The sequence below is a fragment of the Falco cherrug genome, chromosome 7, assembly GCF_023634085.1.
Source record: "Falco cherrug isolate bFalChe1 chromosome 7, bFalChe1.pri, whole genome shotgun sequence".
NCBI lineage: Eukaryota > Metazoa > Chordata > Aves > Falconiformes > Falconidae > Falco > Falco cherrug.
In genome coordinates, this window is record NC_073703.1 from 52,571,864 (window position 1) to 52,594,293 (window position 22,430).

At 44.9% G+C, this 22,430-nt stretch overlaps 1 protein-coding gene across 5 annotated transcripts in view; it reads left to right on the forward strand.

Moving 5' to 3' along the window:
- The window catches only part of ACTN1 (actinin alpha 1), a 91,073-nt gene that overhangs the window by 23,382 nt on the left and 45,261 nt on the right, over positions 1–22,430 (forward strand). For all 5 annotated transcript variants that reach the window (XM_055715950.1, XM_055715953.1, XM_055715954.1 and 2 more), the window contains exon 2: positions 19,971–20,085. In XM_055715950.1, coding sequence (XP_055571925.1) covers positions 19,971–20,085 — 115 coding nt within the window. The remainder of the gene's footprint in view (positions 1–19,970; positions 20,086–22,430) is intronic.

The window sequence follows — 22,430 nt, forward strand, 5'->3', positions numbered from 1 at the left end:
TTAGGCAAATAATGTGATGGTTCACAGTGGTTTTGATGCTGTGTTTTACAGGGGGTGCTGAAGCACTGCCTTTTGAAGCAGCTCAGTTTTGTTACCCACCTGAAATGACTATCTTTCTAAGACTTATTTCAAAACTTGCAGTAGACAAGGTGAAAAGCACCCCATCCTTTGAATGGTTTCACTTCTGTGTATGAGAGAAGGGCACCTCCCCATGCTACCCTCAGCTGCTACTGTTGGTGGCATTTCTCACTGGTAGTTAATACTCAACCACAATGTCCACAGAAAGTCTAGATTTCAACAATTATTTCTGTAGCTTGACAATGTCTTTTTCAAGAGTGGCAAGGGAGGGGCAGGAAAGGGGAGATTTACTTTGTATTGCCTCAAAAAAGCTAAACAACCGTAAGCCACATAGTATCGATCTGACCTTCATCTAAGTCAAACACAACATGAAATCTACTGTAGATGTATTAAACAATTGCTGCATAATTATATTCTGCTCTTCCCTACTGAACTGTAAAGCAGAAGTAAGTTGAACATCTCAGATGATCTAAGGAGTTTGCTTGCAAAAATGTTTTGTTCCTGCTTTCTTGTTGTGCAGATTCAGGACCCGACTGTGTTCTGTGTGCAGGTGCAGCATGGTGTGGTGAGCTGTTACTGTAATGTCCATAATTGTTGTTTGTCCCATTCCTTCCTCACCTGTATTTGCAGTCTCACTTCTAGGGTATTGCTGTGCATTAAACAAATGAGCTAGTGAGCTGTTCAGGGCTCTTCGCTGTTTTGTCCTGGTTTATTTTGAATTCATTTAGGATCCAATAAGATGTTTGAGTAGTCCAATACAACTGATTCTGTGAGGATTTATCATCGGTAACTTTTTTTGTGATTGTGTTGCTCACCTGCTTTGATTAGATCTAGTTCTTCACAGCTAGGCTTTATAAGTCAAAATATGTTTTCACCTTAATGATCATCTTATTTTTCACTGTCACTGATAATTGCATCAGGTGATATTTGTGCTTCTATGACATGTTGTGTAACCCCCCCACTTAGTTCTCTCCATGATGGAGACTGGCCACTTTATGCTTTCATTTTCTATCTTTAGTAGTTAGTTTATATTCCAGGAGAGAACATCCCTCTTGGCCTGTGGCTGTTTGCCTTTGAAGGGTCAATGACGTTACGATAACGGCGAAGTACAACAGTACCTAGGAAAGGGTGCACTAGGGTTACTTTGCATCTTTCAAGAACGCCACGTTGCCTGTTACGTTGTTAGTGATTTGTTTGAGTTACCAAGGCTGGCCGATGGTTAGTGGTGCTAGGAGGCTAAAGTACCTTCCTGGGCAAAAAAAGCCCCACTGATAACCAAAGCAGCTGTGGGCTTTGATAGCTTAATAAAGGGAGGGGGGTCAGAGACATAGCCTCAGTGATGTTTAAACTTGATGCCATTTTAATGGTTAGCCATGGTCACTTAAAATCTTCACTGGGAAGATGGTGTTGACTTAACGCCTATGGCAGGTGCAGTCAGTTCAGCTGTACTATGTTAGCAGCCCATCGGAGTGTGATGGTGGTAATGCAGTGGAGCCTGTTGTCTGGAGGGGCAGTGCTCCTAGGGTGTCATCTTCCCACTGCCCTTTGCAATGAGACCTTGAGTAATGGATTTTCATGACTCTGCCTGGGAGGCAAGGCCTGTAATGGCATACTAATTTTAGTCACCTAACATAGAAGGCTAGTGGATTGCTCTTGGCACTGTATACTGGCTTCTTGACGGGACTTTCTTTGTGTTGATTCGGGTCTGGTACAATTTTTGAAAGATAAGTGCAATTCTTTGTCATGCATGAGGTAGGAATTAAGTTCCTGTGTTGACTCTACCACATTTCTCTTCAGAAGATAAAGACCTGGAGTAGGATATGTGTCAAGGATGGGTGGATTTTTATAGGGCTCACATGTGGTTTTAAAGACTTTAGACCTAGAGATGGAGCAGATGTTGTTCAGGCACACTTGTTCTTGCTGTCACTTTCAATGGAGTAGCAATGGGCAGCAGTGGGGCTGGGTAGAGTCTCCTTAAAAACTGTGGGTGAGGTGGTTTTTGAGCCTGCCCTCTTGTTAAAGCTGGAAAAAACAGCTTTTGGGAAACATGGTTATGCAGTGTGCAGTTACACTGCTGCTAGCGTGCTTCTGCTGCACTGGATGGTGTGCAGTTATCTCTGTGTACTGCAATGTTAACAGCCCATTGCATGTCAGGCCGTCTTTAACACTTTTGCTCTTACAGCTTTGCAAGTCTTGAGCCCAGAAATCCTTGCCTAAATTTAGATGTAGCCACAGCACAATGCTGAAATACGATGATGTGTCCTGTTGAGTAAGTAGGCAGTATGTGCTACAATGAGACACCCAGCTTGCGTAGTGTATCTTGCATGGCACCTCTCCCTTCCTTCCTCCCTCAGCTTGGAAGAGCCGCGGTGGATGGCTGCCACGGCATTAATCCGTTAACTAACATTCATATGGCCAGAGAAACAGGCAGTGCTTTTGTGCCATGATTTCACTTGCAAGACTTCCCTTTGTGCCCAGGTAAACAGACAGAGGACCTCTGAGAGCTCCTGTCACAGTAGTTACAAAGCCAGGTCTCAGCCTTCAAGACTTCATGAAGAACACATGCTTCCCTGGGTGGTTGCAGCATGTGGAGAGCTGCCAAGTTCTCTGTTAAATTCAGACAAGTGGGATAGAGATGAAGAGCGGCACACGGGCCCTTTAAGAACAAACTGGCAAAAGAAGAGCTCAGTATTTAAATTTAGAGCAGACGAAGAGGGGAAAAATTCCCTGCAGCATCTGGTTTATATTACTGCTCTCTGCTTCAGTAGAGGGTGTGTTTACAGTGAAGCTCTCTGGTGTGTAGCGAGGAGGGTGCTCAAGCTGTTTGTTTCTGGGGGACTCGGAGTTCAGGGTATGCCTTGCAGCTACCCTCATGTCCTCCCTTTGGCCTCCTTAACTAATCTCGGCTGCTGAGCAGAGTGGAGAGGTGCCCTGTTGGGTCTGAAGCGTCTAAGCACAGCACTCTGTCTTCCAGGGCTCTCCAACAACACTCACTGTCCTGGCTGCTTCCCATTTTGCTCAGCCTAGAAATGGAGGCAAATAGTCCCCCGATTATGAATTTATGTGGACAGTGACTGGTGGCTACCTACAAAGACTATAAAATTGCTGATGCATCTGTGTCCTGGCTGTTGTAATGCTTTGAACAGTGCCGGTCACTTCTGACTTGTTCCAAATGCAAGGTTGAAGCTCAGCGTGGGAGGTGGAAAGAGCAGAAGGATGGCTGGATTTTAGTTGTGGTGGAATTTTCGTGTGTGTGTCTGTGTTGTTTATTAAAACGTGGTTTGTGGTCTCTGAGCAGTTTCAGCAGAACTGAGTGCCAAAAGGAAACCTGAACATAGTAACATTAATGGAGCGACCTACTTGTCAGAAAGCAGTAGAGCTTTGCAGAGGTGGTGCTATGCACAGGTCTGTGGTAACCCATGCAAATGCCCCCTTCCACCAGTAGCTTGTGCATCCTGTATCAGTGTATCTCCCTGAGGACTGCACACCTCCAGTCACATATGATGTAAAAGTACAGTCACTGGACTCAGCAGTGAGCTCCTGTGCTCTGTTTGGCAGGCAGGGATGTTAAAAATTGTGAATTCAGTAATAAGATAATTGTATTGCAAGATTTCATTGTGTTGAAGGATAAAATACAATTTTTTTCTAGTCCTAGAGCTGAGAAAAAATAATTCCTAATCACCACAGGGCTGGTGATCGTTTCAGTGTCTGCTATTTGAAACTTTTGGGAATAGATGCCATATGCTTCCAGGCAGAAGGAAGAGGAATGGAAAATTCTGGATTTATGTTCATATATAATACAGATTTTTCATATGGTCATTTTCTCCAGCTGCTGCTGGACCAAAGCCTGTTGCCACCACTGCCAGACTGAGATTAAAGCTTGTAACACAAATAAACTCTTACCCCAGCTATTTCCACAAATTCCCTCATCCAAGAAAACACAAAACTGGTCCCCACCTCCCCTTTTTCTTCCTCCTGACCTAGGAAGAATCAGACGCATTTCTCATCTTGGGATTTTCATCATCCCTTCTCTTTAAACAGCAGCAAAGGCAAATAACAATCTTTGCCTGACTCCATTCAAATCAGTTCCCCTCAACTACCAGTCATCTTTTGTAACTGAATGCATTTCCCTACACATGAATCATAAGTTAAACTCTACCCTTGGCTCTCTGCCATCCTCTTCCAACCAACTACCATCTTTCAAACTGCTATGTTCATTTCCCAGTGACTGTCCACCTAGGGGCAACCTGCTAGCAGCAGGGAGAAAATACCTTTTCTACACTTAACTGCATGGTTGATGGCAAAACTGGCAGCACTGTGTGTGTGCCCTGTTTTCTTGATAATGCTTTGGGAAACACTGGTAGCTAGGGGGATGTTCAGCATTTACTGCAAGGAGCCAGTCCTTCTCAAACTGTTGGAAATGTTCTTTGACCAAAATGCATATAGTCTTTAACTGTAGTATACAACACTTTTTTTGTTGTTGCTGTTTGTTTGGTTTTTTTTAAAGTGAAAAGTATGTTTTCAGTGGGGCAAAAGCGATACTGGGGTAACTTGTTTGTTTGGATTTTGTTGGTTCTTCTGGATTATTTTTTAACAAACCCCCCCCCCCCCCCACCAAATACTGGAAATCCCAATATTTTGGCCAGCTTCCTTTTCCTTCTGCAAAATACAACGGAACTATTAGCTGCATACCCAAATGTATCTGTGAGGCGGTTTCCAAAGGGAATTGCATCTCCCATGATTTACACACATCAGACTCCTGTAAAGTACCATTCTATTTGGTAGCTTATTGTGGAAGATGCCATTAAATTAACATAATATTTCTGCACAGTAGAATAAAAAGGGAGCTTGAGGCATCTGAACTACATCTCCTGAAAGGCATCACAGTTCCTCTGCCAAAGCAAAATCCTGCAACTTCTGACAGAGTATTCCTCTTATTATATGTGCCCTTGCTGAAAACAGGCCCTTTTCTATAGAGCAGGAAAAAGATGTCTGATTCACTCTAACTAATATTTCAAATTGTCAGAGCTATCCTGAAACACTTTTCTAAAAAGGTGAAATTTGCAGCAGTTGGTTGGGAACGCTCACGATTTAGTCAGAGTGTAGCTGGAAGTATGGTTAGGGTTGAAGTGGAGCTACAGAAAGGAAGGGAAGATCTTAACAACTTCAATTGTTAAGTAATGTAGAAATGTCTGAAGAAAATTTAATTTTAACTTTGTTTCCAGTGGGATTTTGCTCTTCTTTCTTCTCTTTTTCCCAAGATAATACTTGCATTAATGCACAGCATCTTGGGACATTTGACATGGCAAATAAGAATTGTCCCAATCCTCTTTCTTCCTGCCTAAAGCTGGTCAAAAAAATGGATATCTGGCGCTTTTTATTGAAAATAGCTAACACACCATTAACTCAAAGGTGTATTCATTTTCCTTGATGAAAGTACCTGCTTTTTCTCCTCAGATCTCTCTTCCAGTTCTCTGCCTACCTGAAAGCTCCTCCTTAGAGAGGGAAAAGATTGGGGTGTTTTTCCTCTCATCCCTTAACTGGGAGTGCTGAGCTTTGGAAACAGTGCAAACTTTTTTATACCCAGTGTGATGCCGCCTCCTGGCCCGCTGAAGCAGGCACCTTTTGTACCAATGGCCTTTCCTATAAATGGAAAAGCTCTGGGTGTGTGCAGAGCACAGTGGGGAAAAAAAATTAAAAATCTAGTGCTGGCACTCACCATCCAGTTTACATCATCCATCCTCTCTTGTGGTGAGCTCTTTGACCTCATCTCCTAGAAATGAGCAAATGCAAGAATGTGAACGTGTCTGTGGCTAGGACTTAAATCACACTCTGTCCTCAGTCACTGGAGTTGTTACAGCTCCTGCCTTCAGATTATTCATAGGCTTTCCTGACTACCCTGCCAAGTGAATTTCCCCAGCCAGATACAGTAGTGTGGTGTTACTAATCTAGGTTACATTTGGGCTTCTCGTGTCTTTCCAGAGGGTGACTGAAGAGTAGAGCGTTTACAGAAGGTGATCCTGGGCTGGTCCCCAAGGCCTCACCAGTCAATGGGCATATCCATCTGCCGAGGGCATTGATGCTGGGGCTTGTCTCCCTGCCCATCCCCTTGTGCTCCTGTTTCTCGGAGAACGTTGTCTGAAGCCTTCAGCTCTCTGAGGCAGAAAAGCAGAAACAGCAAACACTTCCTGATGGGCTGAACTTGGCTGGTAGCAGTGTTTTCCTCCCAGCTCTTTCTGCAGTGTGGTTCCCCCCATGTTCCTTTAGGTTTTCCTGTCATCAGGACAGTGAAAATTTTGCTGCTAAGTTTAAAAAGAGATCAAATTTTTCCCGTTAGTGTCTGGCAAAGTGTTCCGCGTGTCTGCTTTGAAATAACGCAGCAGTTCCTTACGGCTCCTTTTGACTTGGTTGGAGTCACCAGACTTTCTGTCGTTCTGCTGCTGTCCCCCACAGTGCAGGGCCTGATCCCAGCCGCCTGCAGTCAGTTGAAACATTCTCTTTGGTAGCCTTTGGGTCAAGTCCAGAAAGTTTGCTGACTGTGTTTCCCAGGCTTCACCTAGGGCAGCTGCTCTAACAGGCTCAACACCCTCCCAAAGTATTGCAGATCCCTGGTGCATATGTCTTTAAGCTTCACTTCCTTTCTTCCTTTTCATAAAAGTTCTGGAAAACTAGACTGTAAAACCACAGCATGAGTTTTTTAAAGAATAATTGATACCAATAGATACTAGCTCAGAGCTACTGTGCTACCTAGAACTGAAACTGCTTTTCCTAATGGTTTAGTTTGAAAAAAAGATCAAAGGAAGAAAAAAAAAAAACACCAAAAAAACCAACCAGACTTGAGTGTTGCTCTTTTCCTTTTAATCCTTGATAACAGTTGCACATCTGACTTCTTTTAGAGAGAGTTTCTTGCTTTGATAAACTGCATAAACAGTTTCAAGACAAACAAAATAATTAAGGTCAGATTAGATAAAAATATGAGGTTTTGGTCATAAGATCGAGAAAGTCTTTAAAGACTTTAAAGACATCCCCTTAAGTTAGGTCATATTCTGCTTAGTTTCCCGGTCTGGAGTCTTGGTGGCTATGGGCAGGGCAATGGAGTATGAGTTTGGAGCAAAGACAGCAAATGGGGAGAAGCAGAGAAGTGCTGTGCTCCCTTCAGCCAGGTGTTCTGTTGGCTGAGCCAGCATTGCCTCTGTCTCTCTTAATGCAGTTGCTGCTCTCTTGGGGTGTCTGAAACGGTGAACCACAGCAGTCTGTAACAAAGCTCCTGCTGTAATTATCTCCTATCATAACTTTTAATCTTCAACTGCCTTTTTTTCATACTTTGCTTTAAAAGATCTCCATCCTGGTCTGAACACACCTGCTGGCAAGACCTGACCTGACCTCCTCTGCTTCTTTGCTCCACTGCAGTACGCAGCCTCTGTTCCCATGCTTTCTATGTACTAATCTCTGCAGATGGGCTGTGCTGTGGACCTCTGGTACAGCTCCTTCGTTGGATAGCCCTTGCCAAGCCGTGTTTTCGTACTATCACTGTTTCTGGTACCTTGGCTCAGACACCTCTACTCTGGTTTTCACTGTGCTGTCCAGGTGTACCCACAGACTTGGCACAGATTCCTCAAAGCACATCTCAGCACCAGTCAGGGCTATATATGCTGAATGAACATACAAAATCCCATCACTTGCAGTGCCTGTGGTGTTAAGGTGGTGTTAAAAACTTGCAGTGGCATGCAGATGCCTTAGGGCCTGTGAGGATGCTCACTAATTAGACCACTCCTTGGGCTGTGATGCACGCTGAGAAATAGCTTGCTCCTCAGTGCTAGTGTAGACAGTTTAAATCCTGTTTTATCCTAGCTTTTAGATGACACATTCATACCTCAGCAAGGAATATGTCTTAAGATCCCAGAAAAGACAATCTTCATTATCTCACCACCCACAGTAGCTTTAGCACTTTCAGTATCCAATTAAAAATAAGTCACAATGCTATTCAATTTTAAATATGACTGTTACCTTAATAAATACCCTTCCCCACAACCACAGGACATGCAGACACTGATAGATATGAATTTGTGGTGGTGGTAGCTGTTCAATGTGCTGGATATTTAAACTATAACTGAAAACACTGTTGAACCTACAGCTGTACAAACGTGTGTGCCCACCTAACAGTTACAGCCTAGGAGAGATGCCTGTGGTCAACTCCCAGTAATTCACTGAGGATGATCATCCTGACATAACTTGTCTGTGCTCTGTTGAAGGCCTGCAGGTTCAATGAGACACGTAGTGGACACGCTGGCAAGCTTGTGCCACAGTAAGGACCTACTTCTCTTCATGCATGAGAAGGTGCAGATCGCAGAACAATCCCTATTATCTGTTCTGGCTTCTCAGAGATAACAGCAGTAAAAAGTGACAACTGCTGCTGTGTGTGTGAATGAAAGGGGCACACCTACTTAGGGGTAGGTAGAGGAGCTTCTCCATCTCACCATCTCTCCATTGGTCTGGGTTGCAGCAGTGGAGGTGGGAGAGAGAAGGCACACTGGGGTGGTCCCTGTTCAAACTTCCTGAGGCTCAGTTGTGTATTTTGTCTTTTAGAAGGCATTAACTGCTCATGTAGATTAGCAGTGGGACTTTTTTTGTAGTGCCTTTAAGTAAACATTCAATATCTCTCCTATACCCAGATCAGTTAAATCCTTTCATCCAACAATAGATGTGACATTCCCTACTCTGAGCTGACATTTCATTTCCCTCCAGAATGGCTGATGGATCTTCCATACAGCTCCCACACAGGCTCTCAATTATCTTTTGTCTGATTAATGGCAACATCCTTTTTTTTTTCCTGTCCTCAGTGAAGCAATCCAATAATGCTCACCCAAACACCTGCAGTGATAATTTTTGTCACCCATCACTTACAAATATGCCCTTTAGTTCATGTCTCTCCAGTAGCACCCTTTCTTCACCTTGTTAAATACGAGGTACCCATCTTTGTTTTCAAGGCCCCATGTTGCCTCTTCAATTTTTCTCGTCTCTCCACTGTCAGATGTCAGCTCTCAACTCTATCAGCCCCTGATGCCAACTGTCTGCTCATTACATTTTCAAATAAATGCTTTCTTGCTCTTGTTTGTGCTGCCTCTCTCGCTTAGGAGTAATCTGCTATACACAACCACAGTTTTGCTGTTTCCCCTCCGGTTAGGCTGCCAGCACTAACTGCATGGGCCAAGCTAGAGCAAATTGCACCATGGCAGCAGGATGTTACTTTTGAGAACAAGGTGATGGCACCAAAACATAACATGATAGTACCAAACACTGGAGAGTGTGAGGGGATCAGTCCTGTGATCTCACCTAGGAGACTGCTGTTTGGACAGTTACATAGCTTGTAGGGATTGTGAACTGTGTTTTGCTTTTATCAGATAGGGTCAGTCTTTTTTTTTTTTATTAATAAATCTCTTTAGTTTCCTATGATCTTAGTAAAGAACATGACAAGAGGTAGGTTGTGGGTGTGCTGAGACCACTGCCAACCACCCTGACTAACGCCACCTCGATGTTCTGAGATGCACTGTCTCCACCCTCATCTCGAAGCCTCATACTGAAAGTGCCATCTCAACCCATCTTCAGGGCCCTTACTTCTATACTCATCTTGTCCCAGGAGCTATTTCTTTAATTTTGGAAAATCCTGTATTAAATGAATGATCTTAACAATTGCAGACCTTTTCTAAAAGGTGAATCCTCTGAAGCTGGGACTGATGCGCTTCACAGCCGCAAGTGAACGTGAGAGCTCTGAGCATTGACAGCACATTGAGTCAGGGACAGTGATTATGGTCAAAGGGACAAATGTATCCAGAAGTCTTATTTTCTTTCTGTATGTTTTAGCTAAGAGTTTGTGTCACCAGTGATGGGAATGAAGCCCAAATACGTAGCCTTCAGAAATTCTGTTGGACACAGGTATCCTGATTCCTTGCTCTTTGTCAGGGACCTCTCAGGCTTCATGCCAAACACTGCTTTGGAGTCCCTTTCTCACTCAAAATGCAGCTATAGATTCTTTTAGTCAGGATACTTGCCATCATCCCTTATAAAACCAGATTATTTCAAATTTTTTGTTTCCTAGAGCTGCAGAGTCACTAAAGTTCTGCAGCCTGAAAAGCCTGTGGCAGTGCTTTGTGCTAATTTTGCAGCATTCATACAGAGCAGCACGCAAATGCATTAAGTTGTTTCAATTATTCAGCCTGTTTACTTAGCTCTGTATTTAGAAAGCCTGGATAAATGAAGCTTCCCCTTCCTCCCTTCCCCTTCATCAGCAAAGTAAACAGCTGAGGAAGAGCCACAGAGCAACACCTGTGAATCCTGCCAGGAAGCTGAAGGCAGCAGCTCCTCAGGACAGCAGTGTGTGAGGTGGAGATGACTGCTCTGGGCAGTGCTACACGTCTCTGAACCTACGCTGCAGATGGGCTTTTGGCCAGATCGGCTCCTGCACTGCTGGCTTTGTGGACGTCCTGTAAACTGGTGACCCCCGCCCTGCCCCATGAGAGCAGAAGCAGGAGACAGATCTTCAGCAGAGCAGTTGTGTTAATGTCTGCCTGTGGAGCAATGGGAGTGCATGGGAGGGAGGGTGCTTTCCTGCCCTGCTTTGAGTTGGAAGAAGTCTTGTGCCTTTGTCCCGTGCTCTCAGGCAAGCCAGAGCTGGAGGTGGTCCACATGGCCTGATTTGTGTGGCAGTACTAGGTGTTTGCTGTCTCCCCCCCAGCCTTTTCCCTGGATCAAGTGGGTCACGCTTCACCATGAAATTGGTACTGGGTCTGAATAAACCCTCTGAGAGAGTCTGGCTGGGTGGTGGGGTGTAAAGTGCAGGCCTGCCATCAGGGACATAAGGCTGCTCATGAAGGCTTTCATCCTGGTGTCCTGGCCCAGTCCTGTGCTGGACATTTGCCGTTCAACCTTCATGGATCAAACAGTCTTGCTTTCAGTGGTTTGTTGCCACTTTTCAGTCCGTAAATAGTTGCATCCTAGTACTCAGTAAAATGATTTCTTCCAGTATGTTTTAAAATGCTATAAAGTATTTGGGAAGCTCAGCATATAAAGTGCAGAGATAGGCTCTGTTTAATTTTTGTTACGAGACAGCTTGAAACAAATTGACATTTATGAACTGATTTCTTAGGAGAGAGAAGAGTATAATGAAGTCTTGCTAGCCTGAGCTTCACAATAAACTATAAAAGACTGTACTTTTATATACTAGCCAGTTGGTTGTCTTGTATAGTTTTTTGCATGGTTTTTGCATGTCTGAAGACTTCTTGTAAGTTCTTCGTTATTAGTGCTTCCTGGTAACTCTGGGATAAAGAGAGCTTGTACTTTACTGATCTGAAATGCCAGCCAACTCATTGACTTAATGGTCAGTAGCTTTCAAATGCCAGAAGCAGATTCTTCCTGAAATAATGAATGCTGTAGCAGAAATGGAGTTAAAGGCTCCAGAGGCACAAATGTAGAGAAGAACAAATATTTACCCTGTGTGGGACAGGAAGTGTGCTGGATTGAGATTTCTGCCCTCACCACTTTAGCCTGTTATTAGCTAGTAAAAGGGATTGTTCTGACTCCAAAGCAGTTAATACCATGCCAGCAGAAAACCAACGTGGAAGGAACTCTGCCTTTTTCTTCCTCTGTCTTCCAGGAGAGGAGAATTAAAAATTGTGTAAGATGTTGAGAACTGTAGTCCACTGAGCAAAAATGAAAACTTCTACACTGAATTTACTTTTTTAGTTTGGTTTTATTTTCCCTATGTAATGGTTCCTAGCACCTCTGGACAAGGATAGGCTTTGGTGGTGAACTTCACATCCCAGTGGGATCCAGCCTGGCTTATGCAGTTAGTTTGGCCAGGAGCTCTTACTGCTGTGATGATGTTCTCATCCAGAGCTGTGGAGACAGGTTTTGGGAAGTGGCTAAGAAGCAGTGACTGAACTCTGTGTTTCCAAGTTGCAGGGGCTGTATCAAACGTGAGGAAACTTAGAGTTTTCCTTTTCAGCCTTGGTATTTCCTTATGCAGCCACCAAATGGTTCTTTAGGTGGATGCTGATAATACACAATATAATGTAATGATACCCCCCGTTTTCAGGATGTAGTACTTTAGAAGCAGCGTGGGCTATATTTCATCTTTCAGCTACACTTTGGACTCAGCAGCTGCAATTAAACCAGAACAGGACATTACCACTGATGCTAGTAGTACTAAACTCCTTTTGTGGAGGTGGTGAATTAGTGCTGTGAGTTTCTGTAATGATGCCTTCTGAATATCCATTTCATTCCTTTGGCCAACTGCATTGGAATGCAAAGCTCTTCTTTGTGCAGTGTTGGTCTTGTTGACCATCGTGTCTATAATTCTTTAAAGGTCAGCTGATGATAGTGTGACTCTTCAACACAAACCAATTTCTTTAAACCAGTCCCGTGTCCTGGAGAGCAGGCTTGAAGAGTAAATACTGAAAGGGTTTATCAAATGCCTTTCTTCTTTTCAAAATTGTTAGGTTCAAATGCAAAGCAACATGCAGTGGAGGTATTTCAGGTTAGAAGATGAAATTGGAGGTTATGGCAAATTTTGACTGATCTCTTAATTCACATTCAAGCAAAAGGCACTTTTTGCGCCTCCCTGGACTTGTGATGAAGTTTGTGTAGAGGATCTCCAATCCCTAGAGCTCCTCTGTGGGGAGAGGACATCCATTTGTGAGTATTTTTGGGCATCTTAGCAGACATCCAAGTACACCAAGGAGTAAACCAAGATATGTATGTAGAGGTGAGGGCTGTAGGGCTGCACTTCCCACATCGCAGCTGAAAACCACTGACATGTATGTGGGTAAGGCTTCTGTCACTTGCAGCCTGTGGGCACAGAAACTATTCAGTGGGCCAGGAGACTGTGTTCTGGCTTATCTGGTCACAGTTGTACTTCATGAAGGGCCCTTTCAACACCCAGCTTTCTTCACTAGGGTTGTTGGCATGATCCTTCTTGTCCAGCCACAGCCTTTCTTGTGCCAAGGTGTTGACAGCATCCAGGAGTACTTTGCAATTACTCCCTAATTAACTGAGCACCTCCTTGTCAGCTTATACCACAGCCTTGGACAGGAAAAGAAGCCACAACCAAGTCTGTCTTTTGAGTCGGTGTTGAGTTTAGGAAAGCCGACAAGCAGCCACCCATGAGACCCCTGCAATTCTTCCAAGTGCTTTAAGGTGTGACAGGAGGATTCTGAGAAGATGATGCCACAGAAACTGTCAGAGCAATAGCACCAGGAAGGGGAAAATCACATGATACCCAGGGGGTTAATGCTTTTAATGAATTCGTGCTGAGTGCAGGGAAAATTGGACTGTACGGTTGAGATTTGTTTCATGGCCTGTCCAGCCTTTCGGTCCAAACACTTCTGATTAATAAGCTAATGATGGCCTAGTCTGTGTGTTCAAGGAGCAAGAGAGAGATTTGTGGTGACTGTGGGTTAGCATCCTCCTTACCTGATACAGTATATTCAGCTCCCAGACTACCAAGGTGGAAAGGACCCATTTTGGGGCAGCTGGAACTGCTTTATCACTAATTCTGTTGCTTAGAAAACCCTGCGTGTGCAGCAGTTTTCTGCTTGCTTTTCATAAACTGTTAGTCATTATTAGCAGAGTGCTTCAGTTGATGTTCCAGATAATTTCATTTAAACAAAATTCCTTGCAGTGTGGAACCAGCTGCAGAATTTGTTGCAAGAATTAGCAGATCTGGCTCAGCAGTCCTGTAATGCATGGTGTTGTAGTGAGCAGGCACTGTGGAGAGTTGGCTTTCAGGCCAGGCAGGGAATGCAGCCTGGCCGAGTGGTCAGAAGCCCAGGTGCACTCCTCTGAACACATGACTAGCAGAAGAGCAGCACTTGCAGCTGGGTAAATTGATTTTGTTTTCCAGCTGTGCCTGATGTATTGTTTGAATATCCTACTTTCTTTTTTTGGTCACTCGAAAGGGAGTCTGCCTGTCTTTTCCCCTACAACGCTAGAACAAAGTGTGGGCCAGCACCCACAGCTTTCAGCCTGTTCAAGACCTCACTTTGCAGAGCACATGTGCAGACAGTGTAAAGCTGTGCTACTGGGCCTCATTTGTGTGCTAGCAGCTCCATCCCCTTTGTAACAGGAGCCAAACCTTTGTGGATGCATCTCAACAGCAGAGCAGTGTTGAAATACTTGCTTAAAATTCATCCCCCAGCATAAATGCAAAGGAGGGTGCCCTGGTGGCTGTGAACACTGCCTCTCTTTGAGTGCACTGGTGGTGTTCAGGAGGGGCAGTGCTCCAGTGAATTCTTTCTTTGGTTTCTTAAGCCAGACCTTTCTCCTGTCAGAAAGGAGGCAAGCAGCACTGCTCTGGCTCAATTACAGCTTCTCCAGGGCTGTTAGACGAATACCGCAGTCTCTTGGCTGTGTCAGAAAGTTTACACTCACCCATGGAAAGCAGGGCTGCATGGAAGAGTGATTTAGCAGGGAGAGAAGTAAAGAGCATCTGGAAAGGTCAGATAAAGCTGTAATGTCACTGTCGCAGCCACAAAGAAACAAAACTGCCCATTTATTTTTTTTTTTAATATCTGTTATTTATATAGTTGCGGTAGCTTCAACATTTACATTGCTAAAATTGTTCAGCAGCTGAAGTGCCTTATGACTGTTTTCTTGCAGCAAAGAACCCTCTAGATGTGAGCGGTGTCATGGCACGGCTTCTTTCCAGGCAGAAGCATTCTTTAAACTTCAAAATGCTGACTTACCGTCCACTTCCCCAGGTTTCAGGAACGTTGCCTGAGCCACTTTGGTACCAGAAAGGTACTGAATTTGTAAAGGATAGTGTGAAGAGGAAAGGTTATTGGCCTTCAGAAACAAAAGCAAAAGTTTGGGAAGTGCAAAGGGTACCAGAGAGTGCATGTGGAATACAGGGGGACCCAAAGGTAGGTTTGCCATTGGCAGGACTGGAAGGAGCCAGCTGAAGATGGTATCTCATTAGAGCTTTGGTTGCGGGACCTCCAGCAATCGCCTAACTGTTGTTTTTAGTGAACTCATGCCTGGGCAAGGGTTAATACAGTGAACTCTGAAGAAGCAGGGACTTTTCACGGTGTGTCAGAAAAAGGATGTGGTGCCTGTTTAAGTAAGTAAGTAGGGAGGCTTGTAGAGGTTACCCAGCAGCAAACCTGCCTCATATGCAGTAGAACAGTTAATCTATTTACTTGCTTTTAGTAACACTTGTTATTCTTTTTATTATCTGACAAGTTATGTTGTGGTAGAATACAAAGGTCCTATTGTTTGTACAGCACCCAGAACACAAATAGCAAGACGTGATCTTAGTGTGAGGGATCTTACTGATGAAGCTGGGGTGTAAAAAAAGGAAGCTACAAATCACAGTTAGATGGGAGTGGGGGGCGCAGAAAGCAGTGGTGAGCAATACCTGGATGTACATGCAAACACACACAAGCTCCTTCATCGGGCATCCTCCACTGTGAATACTGAATAAGAGGCAGATCTGCAGGGGGGTCCTGGCGATCTGTTGTGTCCAAAAATGAAAGTAAGAATGCAATATATGGAAAGATCAAAGGGACAAGAAACCCAGCTCTGTTTGCACCTCTTGTGCAGTTACCATAGCAAATTTATGGTGTGAGATTTGTATAAAGAAAATCCAGTTGATGGAATGTTTTTGTGCTGTTATTTATAAGTAGTTTTCCAGCTCTGTGAAATTTCCATAAGCCTCAGGATTAGCAGAGTATTTGTTTCCTCGTCTTTGGGACAAGGAGCTAGAGGTAATCAGGAGAATAATATCCAGGCTTCTGCATCTGCAGGCAGCAAGGAAGCACATCTGCTGTCTCAGAGTAGTGGTTTGAGCTTGTGACTGAGGAGACTGTGCTTCCCTCCTGGCAGTGTGTTTCTGCCCTCCAAACTGGGGGGCAGAAATGAGATACCATAAGTTGGGGTGAGGTACCATACCATGAGATACCATAACCTCACCTCACCCAGCAAACAACAGGTGGGGTTTTTTCTGTCTGGCTGTGCTCAGGGCTGGGCCTGTGCCAGAAGGACCACTGGTTGCCCTCAGCAGCCCTTTCCACTTTTGAAAGCTTGTTTGCTGGTGGTGGGCAGCACAGCAGGGCTTACTAGCCACCCCAAGCCAGTTGCCACTGCTAGCTGTGACTCAGGGCATCGGGAGGAGCAGCTCTGTGTTGCCCAGAAGGTGGATGGGGTGAGTGGGTGGTTTTGGTAGGTTTCCTAGAATAACAAAAAGGATCCTGTGCAGATGCTTGAAGCCAAGTCAGTAAAAATGGCTCCAAACAAGATTGCCAGGATTGCAAGACCCAGCGGACAGCAAAAATTTCAGCTCTTCCTTCTTCTCTTGCTCCCCCCAGCTTTTCTGCCACATGTCTTCAGGCCTTCTCCTCCTAGCTGTTAATCTCCTTCCAATTTACTACTTTGAAGTAAGAAGATACTTTTTAATCCTGTGCAGTATATGCAGGAAATGCAACGTAAAGCTGTTTTCTGGTTATTGTGTTTTGATGGATGTTGCTCTGGATTGGTCTGTGAAGAATATAGTTTGTGAATCTCATTGCAGTTATTAAAAGCATTCATAATCCCGCTTTCTTTTAAAACAGCCTAATGCATCCACACTGGGCTGCTGGTTGTAGCTGTTCCCATACACTGTTGTGCTGCTTATAGTATTGTGCTTATTGATGTTCATGTAGGACCTGAAGGGTGCCTTGAGAAAAATGTCTGCACATCTGGGAGTTGTCTAGTGGGAACTGCATGTGCTCTATCTATTAACCCTTCACGGTCCATGTCCTTGAGGAGCTGAGGTGTCAGCTCTGCTGCTGATGGCTAATGGCAATGTTTTTCAGAATCATCTCCCTTCAGCATGTCTGAGGCTGTGATGTGGTGGCAGTGGCTCCAGCAGAGAAGTTGGAGTGTTGGCTCTGGGACTTACTTTTCCACCAAGCCCTAGGTGACTCTTACAGCAATAAAAATACTCTCATTGATCTGGTTATCCTGCCGTTTATAATCAAAGTTTAGAAGATTTATGGTTTTCTTTTAATTTCATCTGTTTTTCTTAGAAAATTAGACCCAGTTTCCCTCTTTCCACCCTCAAAATGTGCTAAGCGATGCCCAGTTGAGCTATACCAGAATTATCCATGATTTAAAGCAGAACTTTCTGATCAGGTTTGGGCTGATGGAAAACAAAACGGAAATGGCTTCAGAGAAATCGTACAAGAAATAAAAGTGCAGCCTTGTGGCCTATGAGTTAGATCTCAGGCTTCCTCCTCAATTCAGTGCAGATTTTGTAATGTGACTGGCCCTAGGTCACTAGCGCTAGGTATCTTGCTTTCCAAATATGAGAAGGAGGTTTGTGGGCATCCACAACGTTCCTGACATAACTTGGTCTCATACTTTGATATGGGATGATGATGTAGCATCTGAAAGTATCTCTGCTGTCATTTGCCCCTCTAGAGGAGTGAAGGAGCCTGGCTGCAAAGGGGGGAGCCAAGTAAATGAACCTCTTCTCACATAATACAGCACAGGCAGTGGAATGAAGAAAATAGTGCCAAAAGGATGTCCTTAGGATACAGGGCCATTTTCAAATAAAACCGCTCTTACTTGAAAAAAACTCCACTTTTATTTCTCAGGGGAATAACAATAAAAAGCAATAAAAGGTGCTTAATGACTGACTTTTTTTTAAAGCTTCCAATTCTGGAAGGAAACCAGACCATGTTGAAAAAAGATATCCCAGACTTTCACAATACATGCGTCCGTCCAAAGGGCCATTGCCATGAAAGTATTAACAGCTGCACTGTTATCCTGCTCCATCCCACAGCCCTGGAGGAGAGCAAGGCCAGAGCGCAGCACTGGGAAGCTTGGCAGCTGTTGAGCAATGCTTTTTCCAAGAAAAGATTCTGCTGCATTATTTGTAGTTGTGTCGGCATGAGTGCAAGCAAGTTAGTAGAGGAAGCCCAGCTTCCAGACAAATAAGAACAAACCCTGATGCTCTTTGCCGTTTGAGGTAATCTTTCTTTTGAAACCCTGTGCATGCTGTAAGCAGCAGCGAAGCACTTCTGAGTTTTTGGCATGCCGTGCTTCAGTATCAGCTGAATCCTTTCTGCTGCAGACAACAGCCTAAGATGGCATGACTGCTGTGGTCCACTCCACCCTCCTGCTTGGCCCATATATGCCAAATTTTCTCTTGGAGAGGCTTGTTAGACTGTGCTGAACTGTCTCCATGCGCTACTGAGCAGAAGACATAGCCTTACCAAAGGAAGTAAACAGTCCTTTGCTGGGTCAGTGAGTTGAATTGGCTCTGGGAGCACATCTGGGAGAGGACGGGAAGAAAGACCTCCTTTCCTTGTGGTAGCACTGAGCTTTTAGAGCCACTGGTTTTTTGAGTAACCTCACCCTTCTATTTGAAGAGTGATTGAAGGGTTATCAGTTTGTACAAAGCAAAGGGTTTACTTGGTGTCCTATTCAAACACTGTGAAACACATTCGTTAGCACTTGGACAAACATGTCTGCCTTAAAAGAACTAGTTGCTACCATTTACTCTTCAAACAGTGCTTTTGTGTCAAACAGCTTCTGCATCTCCAGGTTTGGCCCTTTGATTCACCTGTGTAAGACCATGCCACCCAGAGGTGTCTGAGGTGGTTTATATTTGCTTTTTGTCGTTTGACCATCAATTGGTAGCAGTTACTTTTTCAGAGCTGTTCATATGGTGCTTTTTTTGAGGTAATCCCTACTATCACATCTCTTGGACAAGACAGTCCTCTTCCCCATCAGTGCCCCACATGCCTGTTGTTCAGAACACGGGCTAACAGATGGCAACCACAAAAAATGTGTCTTCTCATCAGTTGTGGTGAAATTCATTTCTATCACATGAGAGATCCTCTTATCCTGACCACTTGAGGTCAGAAGGAGTTTCCAAAAAGAGTTTTGTTTAGCCTGAATGTCACTGGCTGTGTTGTAGTTTGGACCTCAGTCCCTCCCATGCTTCAAACTCATATTATTACTCCATTGGTAGTACATAATATCACTAATTACAGACTGGCTGTGATTTCTATCTTTGATGTGGCTGCAATGATCCGCTGCGAGAGGCTTTCAAATAGTGGGAGTTTGGGATTGTGCTAGACAGTAGTGTTGCTAAGTAATGCTTACTTTTATCCTTTCTAGGACCTGCACTTCTGCTGAGATGAGTGATAGCATCGTTATTCAGAAAGCATTTACTCCTCCACATGAGGGGGCAGGGAAGGTGGGACAGTCATGCGGCGGGGGGAGGTCTGCTTAGCAGCAACTCGGTGAGAAAGGAGGCAGCGGGCCAGACGCTACTGGGATGTGGTTTGTATCGCTGAGGAGTTCAGCACACTGTCCCTCAGTGTCTGAGGGCTGCAATGTTTGCTGGGGATGGAGTAAACCAGAGGCAGGCAGCCATAGGAGGATGGTCCTGTTTTTATCAAGCACCTGTCCGGAGATGAGAAGATCTGGAATGCTGTTTTCCTTCCGTTCTCCTTCACGTTATGTTATGTCATTTAACAGCACTGGAGTCCCTAGCAATCTGAGCACTTAGCATGCCTTAAAATCAGTTTCAAGGTATTCTAAACCAAACACAAAACATAGGGGCCTCTCCAGAAAATCAGACATGCTGGAGCTTTGAAGTGACTGCCTCGCTCAGACTTCCTCTGTCGTGGGCACACCCTGCAACTTTTTTTCATATTTAGGTGCTAACGCTTCTGTTCCACAAGGACAGCGGGTGGAAAGATGATAACCTAACCAGCATTTAAATCTGTGTCGTGGTATCTAGCAGCATTGCTTTGGTTGTGAACTGTTTGGCTTCTGGGAAGATTACTGACTGCCTCTTCTTTTTTTTTTTTTTTTTTCTCTCTCTTTCTTTCTTTCCTGTGTTTTAGACATTTACAGCATGGTGTAATTCTCACCTCCGCAAGGCTGGGACACAGATTGAGAACATAGAGGAAGATTTCAGGGATGGTCTTAAACTCATGTTACTTCTGGAAGTCATTTCAGGTGAGAGAGGTTCTGTGTGGTGCTCTCAAGTGTCCTGAGCATCTCTGTTTGGAAATCTGTCCTCTCCCTTTCTTACAGAATAGGGACAACAAGGGTTGTAATGCTGCAGACTTTGCTGGAATATAAGAACAGCTGCTTCCTGATTCAGAACAAATTTCCCCCTAATGAATATCTTGTCTCCAGCAGTGACCATTAATGTGCTTTTGGAATGTACTCCAAGCCTCATGGCTTGTGCAGGCAGCCCATTGCATTCCTGCTCCTGCCTCTCTGCTCCCCTCTGCCTGTCAGGAATGCGCAGCCTCCTGTGAAGGCTGGAGCAATGGCTCTCACTGCTTGGCAGGCTCTGGGAAGTGTGAGAAAGCTGCATTGGCAAATCATACCAAAGCCACATGACAGTGGGAATAGGATAGTAGTTATTGGAAGAAGGGAGTCAAAACTGTAAGTCTTCTGTGTCCTTCAGTTTCAGCTGTGACTGAAGTTTTTTCCATTCTAGTTTCAATCTGAACTCAGTGCTTAAGCCTTCAGGGGAAAAAAAAGTCCCAAACAAAAGCAAAATCTCAGAAAACCCAGTCTGAAATAGAAACAGTAGCATAAACAAGTTAGGTCTGATGTGTTTTCACTCCCTATCACAAATGTCCTACTACACGACAGATATCTCCTAGGGATTATTTCATATAAGTAGTAATACCTGTTGATGTGCTGATTAAATAAATACCTTAATAAAGTATTGTGGGAGGCATCATGGGGGGTAAAGATAGTATGTATGAAACTGGGATTGTATGCTCACAGACCTTCTTTTGATGGCTTTTGAGCCAGTAATAGCAACCCAGTGACTTGCACTCCCGACCTTCTTGGTACGTTTTCCAATAAAATTGCCTTGATAGAAGCGCTCGGATTGCCTTCCCTCTGCCTCTCCTTTTCTTTCCTTCCCCTTTTCCAGCTCCTGCAGACGCTGTCACTGTATGTGTTTTTCAGAATTTATGGCAATAGGATAAAACCTCAAGGGTTTTGCCCATGCTAGTGGTTTGGAGGGATCAGAGTTCAAAATACTATCAGAGCTTTGCAGCACACTCATTGCTTCTGCTGTGCCTGTAAGAAATGAGGTAGCAAATTCCTATTAGTTTATTTTCTGTATTTGTGTTCCCTTGCAGAGGAGGGGCTGCAGCCTGGAAGCAGGGACAAGTGGACCTTAGTGGCTTAGTTTCTAATCACTGAACTGGAGGACAGGGGAGAGAAGCATGAACAGGGGAGGGCAGATGAGGCTCAGTGCTAAAGCAGGGGGCCTCATATCTCTGCTTAATTTCCTTGCCTCATCTCCCACTCTTCCTCTACTGTTGTCCCTTTGGGGGCCCACTGGCAGGCCCTGGCAGACCCCCCTCAGTTTGCGAAGAAGTTAATGGCTTCTGAATGCCCTGGTGGTGTGGGCACAGCTGCAGAGTGGCTCTGTGCCCACAGCCTGTTGATAGATGACCAGTGGGCAAAGGCATGGGGAGCAGCTGTGGGCTGCATCCCACCAGAGGCTATGGTCCTTCACACACTTAAGGACTGAGCATCCTTTTCTTAGAGCCAGCAGAAGCTAGAACCACAGTTCTCCTAGGTACAGCGGCAAAAGAGGAGAAATTTAGCACAGTTGTGTCTTCTCCATTTAATTTCCATAATTGGCAGTTCCATTTCCAGTTGTGAGTCCTACTGCTCTTACGGAGCCTCCTTCCAGCTGCTGGCTCTGCTAGTAGCCCCTCTGGCTCATAGCTGGGGTAGCAGCAGCCCAACCTAGGAGCAGCAAGAGGGTAAGGAGTCTCCCAGTGGTTGGCAAGGGCTTGCCTGTACGTTCCTGCCACAGTTCCCACTGATCACCTGCCAACAGGATGCATCTCTGGATGGCTCTTAGCTCTCCAGTTCCAGCTTCTGGCCTTTCCTTTCAGCTCTTGGTTCATTCCGTGCCTCCTCCTTCCCATATTTTGGGGGACTGCAGAGCTGTTGGCAGGGTTGCTTTGTGGCAGGCTGATCTTTTACTCTAACCCAGAGGGTGATGGCCGTAAGAGCCTTCAGCTGCGAGAGCACTGGGCTGGGCTGGCCAAGAGCTGTGTGAAGCCGAATGCCTCCTCTGCCTGGCCAGGGTGTGTGGGAGTGAGGGAGTGCTATCTTCCTCTGCCCCGTTACAGTGGTGGCTGCTGCCGTGGGAGGAAGGATGGAGCCTGCATCAGGGAAGCTGCTGGAGACCCGAGGGAGGGAGAGGGACTGTGCTGCTGGGGCTGTGGAAGGCCTGTTGTAGGGCAGACCCTCCTGTGCGTCCTGGGGGACATGTCACTGCCAGGCAGGTAGGAAGCAGTTTTTCCATCTGATGC